The sequence below is a fragment of the Littorina saxatilis genome, linkage group LG15 (genome assembly GCF_037325665.1).
Source record: "Littorina saxatilis isolate snail1 linkage group LG15, US_GU_Lsax_2.0, whole genome shotgun sequence".
Classification (NCBI taxonomy): Eukaryota; Metazoa; Mollusca; class Gastropoda; order Littorinimorpha; family Littorinidae; genus Littorina; species Littorina saxatilis.
In genome coordinates, this window is record NC_090259.1 from 7,125,560 (window position 1) to 7,139,158 (window position 13,599).

Sequence of the window (13,599 nt, forward strand, 5' to 3'; positions counted from 1 at the left end):
CCCCCCCCCCCCCCCCCCCCCCCCGGGTCCGGCCCTGCTAAAAAAATCCATTAACAAAATTGAAAAAATTAACCTGCTGGCGAAGCGCATTGATACAGCCTCAACTAGTCTCGGTTAGTTTTAAGGGTCATTTTACAAGTAGGAAATATGAAGGCCAACGAAATACCGAGACCATAAGGTATGCGAAGTGATGACGTCGAATATGTGACGTAAGTTGATGCATGAATTCTTCCGGACTACGTCAGTCAATTCCAAAGATCGATTTTGTGATGAAAAGAATTTGTTTTAGAGTTTGCTGTCCAGAAACCCGTCAACAAAGAAGGGAAAATGTGTGTGAAAGAAAACAAAACAGGAGCAGAGTGATACGATAGGAATACAGAGACACATTTTTGGGGACTTGACCCTTGCAGGTAGGCGGACTGAAAGTAGTGTGTGAACAGAACAGAACCAATTCTGTCTGTTTACAACCGCATGAAAGCAGGAAAGAGATCGTCGTCAGATTGAATTACAATAACATTAACATGCTTCCATTTGAAACTTCGAGGTCTTCATCGGCATTGACGCCCTCCCAAAGTCTAATTGAAGCCCTCCGTCGCTTCGCTCCGTTGGGCTTCAATTACCTTTGGTCGGGCGTCAATCCCCGATGAAGACCTCGAAGTTTCAAATGGAAGCATGTTCACGGTGTGTCAACTGATTCCGTTCATCCACCGGATGTTTCCGTAGGCGTTCATCCGCAGGATGTGTCCGTTCATACAGCCCCATTTTTGTCACTTGCTTCGGGGAAAACGTTGTAGTAAGTCGTGTGGGCAGCGCGCTTGTGTGATATTGAAGGATAAGGTAGCGAAATGGTTGGGCTATGTGTACGAAAAGTACCAAGGTGCTAGTGAATCCTAATAATAACACACGCGGGCCGAACGTGGCAAAATTGCCTGATTTTTTAACATTTTCTTGTTTTTCTCGCTCTGTTATCGAATCTGACCCCTGATTTGCACATGATCACCAAAACCATTGCCTGTTACGACATTTCGCTTGAACAGAAGTTTATAGAAACCCATGGCTTTTGTACAATCACTTGTCTTTTGAAAACATACAGATTCCGTTCATACCCCATGTTTCCGTTCGTACAAAAGTGCATGTTTCCCTTCGTACGAAAAGCGTTTCCGTTCATACACATTCGTTAGATCAGAGTGAAACAGGCCCCCACTACAAGTTCTGTGTATTCCAATCGTCTTCAAATAGGCTAGCACAAAGTACGAATGCCTGTGATATTAGACCTATGTGAACCATAAGATGAATTGAATTTGCAAAAAATAGTTTTGTGTCCGTTCGTACTGATTTTGACGGGAAAATGTGTCCGTTCGTACCACTTTCATCAAATTGTTTCCCTTCGTACGCTTTTCATGACGTTTGTGATTTTTGGTAGAAAGCTTGTGCAATTAGCATTTTAATACCCCTAATTCGACTTATGTATAACCCATAATGCATGTTGTTCATGAGTGCAACAACACGCGACTGTGGCTTTTCTGGTGCAATACCATCCCTGTTTAAAATCTTACTGAAGAGCAAACATTTTGATAAGTGTGTCTTCTTCCAGTTTCCTTACACAATGTCATTTCACAGATCTAAACTTATGTGAAACCTGTTCAAAATATGCTTTCTGCAAGCTAAACCTAGACATTCAGTCTTTTAGCATTTTCAGATTTTTAATGACCAAACTTCTTTTTTTATCATTTTTTAAGCTTTGAAGCTGAAATGCAATCCCATAGTACGGGGGTTGCCTGGCTAAAGTTTTAAAATCAATTTGATAAAAAAATGAGGGTGTGACAGTGCGGCCTCAACTTTTACAAAAAGTCGGATATGACGTCATCAAAGACGTTTATAAAACAAGTCGCGTAAGGCGAAAATACAACATTTAGTCAAGCTGTCAGAATGAAACTGAAGGCAATGCAATTTTTCAGCAAGACCGTATACTCGTAGCATCGTCAGTCCACCGCTCATGACAAAGGCAGTGAAATTGACAAGAAGAGCGGGGTAGTAGTAGCGCTGAGAAGGATAGCACGCTTTTCTGTACCATCTTCGTTTTAACTTTCTGAGCGTGTTTTTAATCCAAACATATCATATCTATATGTTTTTGGAATCAGGAACCGACAAGGAATAAGATGAAAGTGTTTTTAATTTGATTTCGACAATTTAAATTTGATAATAATTTGTATATTTTTAATTTTCAGAGCTTGTTTTTATCCAAATATAACATATTTATATGTTTTTAGAATGAGAAAATGATGAGGAATAAGATGAACGTAAATTTTCAGATCGTTTTATAAAAAATGTTTTTTTTACAATTTTCAGATTTTTAATGACCAAAGTCATTAATTAATTTTTAAGCCACCAATCTGAAATGCAATACCGAAGTCCGGCCTTCGTCGAAGATTGCTTGGCCAAAATTTCAATCAATTTGATTGAAAAATGAGGGTGTGACAGTGCCGCCTCAACTTTTACAAAAAGCCGGATATGACGTCATCAAAAATATTTATCGAAAAAAAGAAAAACACGTCCGGGGATATTAATCCCAGGAATTCTCATGTAAAATTTCATAAAGATCGGTCCAGTAGTTTCGCTCTACACGCACGCACGCACGCACACACACACACACACACACACACACACACGTACACACACACACACACACACACACACACACACACACACACACACACACACAGACACACACACATAAACCACGATCCTCGTTTCGATTCCCCATTTATGTTCAAACATTAAGTCAAAACTTGACTAAATGTAAAAAGGACTGATAGAGCCTGGATAATGTTTTTTCTTGATTTGTCTAAATTCTGCTCATGATTATCACAGGTGAAGCAAATGGCATGATAGGAGTAACATACAAATGTACATGTTACTTAGTTCAGTCTTAGTTGCAGTGCTGCAAAGCAAGCACAACTGCACAAATCAATCTTCGTTCTTATCAAAACACACAGAAAGCTCCGTCACTGAACACATTACTGAAAAGGGTACGAAGGGAAACATTTGATGAAAGTGGTACGAACGGACACATTTTCCCGTCAAAATCAGTACGAACGGACACAAAACTGTTTTTTTGCAAATTCAATTCGTCTTATGGTTCACATAGGCCCAATATCACCCGCATTCGTACTTTGTGCTATTTGAAGACGATTGGAATACACAGAACTTGTAGTGGGGGCCTGTTTCACTCTGATCTAACGAATGTGTATGAACGGAAACGCTTTTCGTACGAAGGGAAACATGCACTTTTGTACGAACGGAAACATGGGGTATGAACGGAATCTGTATGTTTTCAAAAGACAAGTGATTGTACAAAAGCCATGGGTTTCTATAAACTTCTGTTCAAGCGAAATGTCGTAACAGGCAATGGTTTTGGTGATCATGTGCAAATCAAGGGTCAGATTCGATAACAGAGCGAGAAAAACAAGAAAATGTTAAAAAAAATCAGGCAATTTTGCCACGTTCGGCCCGCGTGTGTTATTATTAGGATTCACTAGCACCTTGGTACTTATCGTACACATAGCCCAACCATTTCGCTACCTTATTCTTTCAATATCACACAAGCGCGCTGCCCACACGACTTACCACAACGTTTTTCCCGAAGCAAGTGACGAAAATGGGGCTGTATGAACGGACACATCCTGCGGATGAACGGAAACATCCGGTGGATGAACGGAATCAGTTGACACACCGTGATGTTAATGTGTAATTGTTTCGCAGCCGTGTCGGACGGTATAAACTTGATATTACATGGCATTGAATAATTAAGGATTTATGATTTACGAAACCGAACATGCACAGTCTGCTGCTGATATTTTGAAGTCACCGAGACAAACTTCATTTTCGAAATTCCCTGTCACTTATCCTCGGGAGACATGCAGACAGAGTGACAGAAGTTTTACGTGACGCCATTTTGTTTTGCTTTTGACGTCAGAGATTTCACTTCGAAAGAGGGGGAGGGGGGGGGGGTAGGATTTGGCGGGGAGGGGGGGGGGGGGGGGACATAAAGAGAAGTCTTTTTTTTATTTCTGATTGGGTGTTTTTTTTATCGGTTTCGTATGTCTTTAACAATGTCATTGATTGTTGTGGAGTGAATAAATATTGGAACTGCTGCTCGAACCTTTTTGTTTGTGCTGCTTTTGTCCTGACTGACTGTTCGACTGAGTGGGAGGCAAAGGTTTGAGACTAAAATTACGCACGCCGGCTTTGGCATGCAAAACAAACACACGAGTCACACACACACACACACACACACACACACACACACACACACACACACCGGCGCAGTCACACACACACACACACACACACACACACACACACACACACACACACACACAATGACTCTTCTTTTATTTCTGTTGTTTGGTTTGTGCTGTATAAGCCTCAGTTAAGGTTTCGTGGCAATGGGCCTACAAGATTATTCTATTATATTCTATTCTATTATTCACACACACACACACACGAAGTCCACCCCCCCCCCCCCCCCCCCCCCCCCCCCGCTCCAGCCTTAAAGGTGGTCGTCTACATTTTTGCTTTTTTCCCATAATCTTATGGTTAGATTTCGCTAAAAAGTTATGTTAGATGATGAATGAACCATGGGGAAAAAAGTTATAGAAAAAAAAATATGTAAAAAAAGATTTTATTTTTGGGTAGCTTGACTCACGCTTCCAATATTTTGTTTTCTGTTTGCTGAGAACATGTGCTTTGCCTAAAAATACTGACCAATCAAATTTATGTCACGATGCTTATAGCCACGCCCAAACTGACAAGTGCAGCAACAGTTTGACACTGGAGCGCTGTCCACGCTTTTTTTTTAAACGCACAAAATGCACAGGATTTGAGAGGAGTTTTGCGCTTGGCATTTTCCAAATAAGGATATCCTACTATGAGTACTACGCTGGAATACTACAATGAATTTTCAAACGGCTACACTGGCTTCGTCTTTCCTGATCGAAAGGGGGTGTATTGTTGAAAAATGTAGATAATAGACTCTGCATTTTAATGGTCAAATGGCGATTTCGGTATAAAAATGTAGACAAGGACCTTTAAAACAAAAACAGTAGAAAAGAAGAAAAAAAATGAAAATAAAGAAAATCTGATGGCTCAGATTGCACCACGGATCGCTTAATTTTCCTTGAATTTTATCAAAAATTTCCCGCGGGGCATTCCCACGGACCCCCCTTAGAGCCGGCCTTTGTCTTCTAAGTGACGGTTTTGGAAAGTAGTTGGGTAATTAGTTGGCTCAGGTTGCACCAGATTGGTCCTTGTTTTTATTCAAATTTTGGAGTGTATTAGGGGATGTTTCTTGGCTCAGATTGCACTAGATTGCTCCATTTTCCTTGTTTTTATCAGAGACATACACACATGTCTCTGTTTTTATCAACATTTTCTGGGGGCATGTCTCCGGACCCCCCTAGGAGGTTCGAACGCTTCGCACCCTCAACAAAACGCTTCGCGTCGTCGAATTGTCCCTGAGCATGCAGGGGAGACAATTGTTACACAAAGAAGTGTGATTGAAAATGGGATCATTCCCCTTGCATCGTCAACCCCAATTTTTCATGGAATAATAATTGTTTAGTTTAGTTACAGGTTCATTTTTACATTAAATGTGTAGTCTGTCCTACGTTTTTAAAAGTGGATGCAGATTAGATAAGAAGAGAAATCGTTTTGCAAAAACGAAGCAAAACAAGAACAGGATACGAAAATTAGCAAATTGCTGGCTTAGCATGAAGAATGTCAAGGTTGTCACCATCGCATGGCGATTCGAAAGGCAAACTATGGATAGTCGTGTGACCTTTGGATGACAGTGTTGCTAACCAAATGGTCAGCCCGAGGACCGTGAGCTATCCACGATTCGGATAAGAAATGACGACTGAATGTATGCTGGATTTATTGTCTGCTCAGTCCGACAACAAAGAGTGAAATTTCTTTCAGAAAAGTCGCCGGCTTTTGGAGTACTGAAACTGGAAGTGATTTGGTGCTGACCCAAGATCAAGTCAATTTCTCGGGATCTTTGACGATGAGGAAAGAACCAGGCCTTGTAATATAATAGTGATAGAAGTGGCCATTTCTCTTACATTTTACAGAGAATCATTATTTTGGATCGATTGCCGGTGGAATAGATGTGAAACACTGAACGTGTAGGTGCTCAAGGTAGATCAATAGATTTGTGAGTGTCAGTTTAAACGTGATCGTATCATCCAATAATCTACACAGGAATCAGACCTGGGCGATGTTCAGTAATCGTCCCTCAGATACTTCTTCTGTTTTGTCCGCCACGATATTCAATTTTAATTTGAGATGCCACAATATATTATATATGGATTTTTGCTGATGATTATTTAGGTTTCACTTTCACTTTGTGGCACTGACTGGCTTCAGGACAGTCACACCCACAGGACAGTGTCAGTGATAACATTCCACCATGTTCAAAAGCTTCGCAGAATTCCAAAGACATTTACCAGCACATGTGTCACAGTTGACACGTTTTCCGCGTCATGTCAAGCTGACGGCACTAGGTTTGACGCTGGGTCTGGCAGTGATGAGCTTTATGGCAGCGTTTTTCCGTCGGCGACGACGACGGGCACAGCAGATTCAGAAAAAACTTGACGCAAAACAACAGCAACGACAGCGCCATCTGAACCAGAGACTACACCAGCGACTGACTCACACTCAACACTCAACCTCGGCCAGAAGCGGAACCAACACACCCAATGGAGGTGAGACCAGGGTTAGACTTAGGCCTAAAAAAAAAATAGGTGTGGTTACGGTAACCCGACCTACCCTATTTTTAGGGGCCGACCCTATAACTTTTTATTGCATTTGTCAAAACAAAAAAAAACAAAAAAAGTGCAGAAAACGCAATGAAAGCAAAATCGCCCGAGTCGCACACTTATTTCCCTGTCAAGTAGGTTTAATTTGTACACATTAGAAAAAAAAGTTAAAAAAAAAAAAGTGATTGCCTACCTTCCTACCCTATTTTTTTTGGCTATGTTACCGTAACCACACCTATTTTTTTTTTTGGCCTTAGACTAGTTAGAGTGAGGAGAGGTAAATTATATGTGCTGAAGTTATTGTTGTGGTGCTGGTACTACTGTGTTCTAGATGATCGAACGTATAGCAAAGACCTGTACACGTACGTGTTGATATTGCGTCACCCTTGAACCACTTTTAGTCTACATTTATATCCAAATGCATACGTTAATTTGCTCCCAAGAAACCAAGACTGCAGATCTTGGCAAACGCGTGACCTAAAAACTATTTGAAGACGTTACCTGTACACGTTTCCGTACACGTGCTGAAAGGTTCCACATTGCTTGTAGAAGAAGTACAGTGTAGTGCTTGTGGCGGGTCTGTTGGTGTAACTTGTATACATGTGTGTGTGTGTTGTGGGTGCATTTTAGTTTACCATGCTCCCCCCGCAGGTTGGGGGGAAGAATTTACCCGATGCTCCCAAGCATGTCGTAAGAGGCGACTAACGGATTCTGTTTCTCCTTTTACCCAGGTTGTTAAGTGTTTCTTGAATAGAATATACTCAATGTTTGTAAAGATTTTAGTCAAGCAGTATGTAAGAAATGTTAAGTCCTTTGTACTGGAAACTTGCATTCTCCCAGTAAGGTCATATATTGTACTACGTTGCAAGCCCCTGGAGCAATTTTTTTATTAGTGCTTTTGTGAACAAGAAACAATTAACAAGTGGCTCTATCCCACCCCCCACCCCCCCGCCCCCCCCCCCCCCCCCCCTTTCCCCGTCGCGATATAACCTTGAACGGTTGAAAACGACGTTAAACACCAAATAAAGAAAGTATACCATGCAAATGAGTTGTGTGTGTGTGTGAGTGTACTGTGTCGATCACTGTGTGTGTGTGAAATATGCGGGTTTGAGTTTGACTGTGAAGGAAAGATTGTATGTCTTTGTGTTGTATTTATGTTACTTAGTCTAATAATTACTGTTCGTTGTGTTCCTGAAGTATCCATAGGCACTTGCAAACAAACTGTCTTTGAGTTTTAATGTATAATTTACAAAATCTTCATGTACTTCTGTTAATCATTTGTCTTATCATTTACTGCTGTTAGTGTTAATAACTTAATTCTCTGTCTTCTTCTTCTTCTTCGTTCATGGGCTGAAACTCCCACGTTTACTCATATTTTTGCACGAGTGGATTTTTACGTGTATGACCGTTTTTACCCCGCCATTCAGGCAGCATACGTCGATTTTGGGAAAAATCCTCTGTCTTATCTTATCTCCTTTTTCTCTTCCACATGTCCAGACATCACATCACGACGGAGCGCTCAGAGCACAGCGAGCCACACAGGGTCCATGTTGGAACACATACGTCAGCGCTCGCTGTCGGCGTCCATGTCCAGCCTAGGGGGCGCTTCAGTCTCCTCCTCCACCTCCACCATCACACACTCCGGCCTCGACACCGCAAACATGAGTCCTCTGGAGCTGTGCTCGCTTGGTGAGAAAGTCTGTTCATGCCTTAATTGCTTTTCCTGTCAACCATCAGGTATATCAACCATCAGGTATACCGACCGTGGAACCCTGGTTTTAAGACCTCCAAACATGTCAGAAAATTAGGTCTTAAATTTAAAAGGGAGGGATTTTTAACAGGCATGGTACTCTTCCGCCGAAAACGAAAATCAACAACAACAAAAAATAAAATAAAAAATAAAAAAAATAAATAAAAATCTGCTGATTGACTTGAGATTATTATTTTTTCTTACTCAAGCCTTGTTATCTTTCACTTATATCCCTCTCAGCTTCAAGGAGAGGGCACTAAACACATTTGAATTAGTAAAAAGTCGTCAGCTTCAGGGGGCAACGCCCCCTGACCCCCACAAGGGGCGCTGCCCCTTCACCCCGCCAGGGGGCCTGAGCGGCCCCCGACCCCCGGCTTTATTTCAGCTGAAATTGCCATTCCTTCAGCACCATGCCTAGTTTAAAATAGAGTTGAATTTACACAAAATTACTTAAGTTATGCTATGACTAATGATGATTACTATGAGAGAAAAAAAATGTAAAACTAGGGGAGAGGTCTATGAATGGTGGGTTTTAATAGGGGGGGTTCTACAGTACCAATATTACCACCAAAAGCTGGCTTAGTGCTTAACAGTTAATAAGAAGCCAGTCTTTCCCTGGGACTGGGAGGTTTGGGGTTGGTTCAGAACCATTGCATGTGGTGGGATAAAGGCAGGGATGTTCCCCCCTCTCCCAGCTCAGCAACGGTGTAGCCCACCCTCCCCAAAAACAGAAAATCAGCTCTAAACATGTAGAGAGTCTTTAAATTGAGTATTTACAGAGGCTAAGAACAGAAAATCTGAGAACCAAGGTCTTGAACTTGAAGGGAGGGGGGGGGGGGGGGGGGGGGAGTAGCCTTAAAATGAGGGTCTCATTGCATTGCCTTAAAAATAAAAATAAATCCCCTTTGGTATGTACTGTACATGTATGCAGGCACAAAACCAGTTACATACAAAACATCCTGTCTTCCATGTCCTGGTTGAGTTGGTAAGGGCGATGACGCGTTCATTGGCTGACAACCGAAACGTGTTTTCAGATTTTAAAGCATGCTCTAAAACCCAAAACACGATGCGAAAACACGAAACAGTGTTTTCCGAAACGCGTTTTGTCCTCATCACATTAGTCAGATCCAGAACCACAGCCGGTATGTGTATCCACGTCCAAAACAGATAGGAAAAGTTGTGTGGTTGTTTGGAAATCCGAAATGATGTAGAAAGTTTGTTAGGCTACATTCAACTTATAGCTATGGAAGCAAAGTTGATTTCACTTGTGACTGATGTCATTACAATTTACCTGTCTGGTTGCAGGTATGGAAAGTCTGTCATCAGCCGTGTCGTACTGGGAGGACGCCATCATGAAAATGTCTTACCTGGATGACCAGCCCTACCCCGCCATACCTGTAAGTTGCTAACACACATACACAGAATTACATGACGTTTTATGACAATAACCCTTTCTGCTCGTCGAGGTCTCTGTTTGGTCAAATCTGAGCACAAGCAGTTTTTATTAAAGTTCACATGCCCACAGCTGTCTATTCCTCGTTCTGTCTGTCTATTTTTCATTGTCTTTCTGTCTCACTCTCTCTTTCTCTCTTTTTTCCTCTCTATTTATGTGTCTATTTATTCTCTCTTGGAGAATTTGCTCTCTGCCGCTCTCTCTCCTTCCCCCTCTCTCCTCTCTCCCCCTCTGTCTCAAAACATCAGATGATGATAATTGCTATTTGCTGACACAGGACTCGGACACGTCAGCATCTGAGCACTGCCTGGAGAACTTGCTCTCTCCCCCTCTCTCTCCCTCTCTCCTCTCTCCTCTCTCCCCCTCTTTCTCCAAACATCAGGTGATAATAATTGCTATTTGCTGACACAGGACTCGGACACGGCTGCCTTACAGCACCGCCTGGAGAACTTGCTAGATGTGGCGTACCGCATGCAGGACAACTACGAGCGTCTGTGCGAGCGTCATGCCGACCATGTTGCCCTGGGAACCGCACTGTCCGTCTTCGCTGGGGTGGAAGACGAGCTTGACAGGAGGTGGAGTCTGGACGATGAGTCCAGTGACCAGGACTCCTTCTGTTCTGCTACAGACGTGAGGATGTGTTTTACTGGGTTGGGGTGGATTTCTTTAGATTTATGAATATTTATTTGGGTGGGGGGGGGGGGGGGGAAGGAGAGGTGAAAAGTGGGGAGTGCCATATATACATGTATACTGTAGTACCTGCCATATGAGTCCTCCCCCAATAAGGACACATCAGCTTGTCCCTTTGGCCCAAATATACACTGTATTTATATTTTCCCGTTTGAATGAGCGATGTGGATGCTTGGTGTATATTAACAGATGGCCAACCTGGCAGACCTGGAGAGTCACCGCGAGATCCTGCACATGGTGCCACTCTACGAGACCGGGCTGCTGCAGCTCAAACATGGCTCTGTGCCCTGTCGGCAATTACGGTGAGTCATTCTGGCTGCTGCAGCTCTGTGCCCTGTCGGCAATTACGGTGAGTCATTCTGGCTGCTGCGGCTCTGTGCCCTGTAGGTAATTACAGTGAGTCATTCTGGCTGCTGCGGCTCAAACACGGATCTGTGCCCTGTAGGCAATTACGGTGAGTCATTCTGGCTGCTGCAGCTCAAACACTGCTCTGTGCCCTGTAGGCAATTACGGTGAGTCATTCTGGCTGCTGCGGCTCAAACACGGATCTGTGCCCTATTCTTTCTGGCTGCATTGGCATTCACAAGATTTGAAGAAACAGATGTGAAAAGACATGAGCTTTTTAGAATCTTCTACATTTTACTGCGAAAGACCTGAACATAACTACCTTCAAGCATGGAGACTGGAAATAGACTTGCATTGGTCCAGGATAGCCGTATAGGTTGTACGGAGGATAATAAAACAATATTCAACCAATCTCTGAAAGACCTTTTTTCTTTATTTGGTGTTTAACGTCGTTTTCAACCACGAAGGTTATATCGCGACGAGGGAAAGGGGGGAGATGGGATAGGGGAAAGGGGGAGATGGGATAGAGCCACTTGTTAAGGGTTTCTTGTTCACAAAAGCACTAATCAAAAAATTGCTCCAGGGGCTTGCAACGTAGTACAATATATGACCTTACTGGGAGAATGCAAGTTTCCAGTACAAAGGACTAAACATTTCTTACATACTGCTTGACTAAAATCTTTACAAACATTGACTATATTCTATACAAGAACCACTTAACAAGGGTAATAAGTGAAGAATTTTATGGGTGAGAAAAGGAAAGTAAAAGGACTTTGGGGAGGCAGAAATAGAGAAGAAACAAGAAAAAGATCCTAATTAGGTTCACGGCATCGAGAGTGATGCGACCTTCTCTCAGAAGTTAGTAGAGAAGGCTCCCCCATCCACCACCCGGGGGACGCGCCTCTACGCCAATTAGGTGGCGCGAGGCTGAAAGACCTCAGACGATCTGAGAAGGTTGGGTTTTTAAAGGGAAATAGTCTTAACATCGAGTTAAAACTTCAGAAGTAATTTTGGGAACCTCTGAAAACTAGGGTCTTGGAAGAGAGTGGTATTAAAACAAGGGGCTTAGAAGGGAGTGGTGGGGGGTGGGGGGGGGGGGCATTGTATAGTGTAAGGTGGAGCTGGGTGTTTTCCAGTGAGCATGCATGTCACCTTAGTGGGAACGAAGACACGGACATACAGACAGCAGGCACACATCTCAGGAAAACACTGTTGGTGTTTTTCAGGTCAGAGATGGCTCACTGTTTATCTGACGTGTTTTTCAGGTCAGAGATGGCTCTGTTTATCTGACGTGTTTTTCAGGTCAGAGATGGCTCTCTGTTTATCTGACGTGTTTTTCAGGTCAGAGATGGCTCACTGTTTATCTGACGTGGAATTCCTGGCCAAGCTACACGGAGTTCGTATGGCGTTTGAGGTGAGGACGGCTTGTTTGGCTTGACACTATGATTAAGTGTCTTGTCATTCCCTGACTTTCGTATGTGTGTGAAATGTTGAATTGCAATGCCAAGTGCGCCCCCTGCGGGTTAGGGGGAAGAATTTACCCGATGCTCCCCAGCATGTCGTAAGAGACGACTAACGGATTCTGTTTCTCCTTTTACCCTTGTTAAGTGTTTCTTGTATAGAATATAGTCAATGTTTGTAAAGATTTTAGTCAAGCAGTTTGTAAGAAATGTTAAGTCCTTTGTACTGGAAACTTGCATTCTCCCAGTAAGGTAATATATTGTACTATGTTGCAAGCCCCAGGAGCAAATTTTTGATTAGTGCTTTTGTGAACAAGAAACAATTGATAAGTGGCTCTCTCCCCTCTCCCCCCTCTCCCCGTTGCGATATAACCTTCGTGGTTGAAAACGACGTTAAACACCAAATAAAGAAAGTGTCTGCGTTGATGTGTCTCCAAGAAAAAGATTTGTGAGTGTCAAACGGCAGAGCGTGTGCTTATTTAAAGTCAAAACAAGTGAAACTTTACTGGCAAATTTGGAAGAACTTGTGTAAACTAATTTGTGCTGCAGAGAACAAATGGGGAATGGTCTCTACATACATGTGTGTTTGTGTGTGTGTTTCTGTGTGTGTGTGTGTTTCTGTGTGCGTGTACGTGTGTGTGTGTGTGTGTGTGCGCGTGTGTGTATGTGTGTGTGTGTGTGTGTGTGTGTGAGTGTGTATGTGTGTGTGTGTTTCTGTGTGTGTGTACGTGTGTGTGTGTTTCTTTCTGTGTGGTTGAAAGGGGGGTGGAGGTGGACATGCCCTGCAGGTTTTTCACCATCATAGCTAGTACAGAAACGTATCTTTTTCTCAGCTTGTGTTTCACTGACACTGATGGTGTGGTGTCGTGTGTGCAGGAGATTTTCATGGACCCCAACAACCGCCAGTGGTTTGCCAGCATGGGGCGCCGCCTACTGGGCTCTTTGTTGATCAAGGCAGACAAGGTAATTAGTGTGTGCCAGTGTCTGCCAGCATGGGTCGCCGCCTACTGGGCTCTTTGTTGATCAAGGCAGACAAGGTAATTAGTGTGTGTCAGTGTCTGCTGCAGTCTTGTTCCCACAATC

General features: G+C 42.9%; 1 protein-coding gene and 1 long non-coding RNA gene across 2 annotated transcripts in view; both read left to right on the forward strand.

Moving 5' to 3' along the window:
• LOC138948397 (uncharacterized) overlaps positions 1–13,599 on the forward strand; it is a 319,572-nt gene that overhangs the window by 37,308 nt on the left and 268,665 nt on the right. The gene's annotated exons all lie outside the window — the stretch shown is intronic.
• LOC138948391 (mitoguardin-like) overlaps positions 5,780–13,599 on the forward strand; it is a 32,574-nt gene continuing 24,754 nt past the window's right edge. Inside the window, exons 1-7 of the mRNA XM_070319923.1 lie at positions 5,780–6,764; positions 8,316–8,507; positions 9,874–9,965; positions 10,433–10,651; positions 10,901–11,013; positions 12,398–12,470; positions 13,393–13,479. Of these exons, the coding sequence (XP_070176024.1) occupies positions 6,470–6,764; positions 8,316–8,507; positions 9,874–9,965; positions 10,433–10,651; positions 10,901–11,013; positions 12,398–12,470; positions 13,393–13,479 (1,071 nt within the window). The 5' untranslated portion in view covers positions 5,780–6,469. The remainder of the gene's footprint in view (positions 6,765–8,315; positions 8,508–9,873; positions 9,966–10,432; positions 10,652–10,900; positions 11,014–12,397; positions 12,471–13,392; positions 13,480–13,599) is intronic.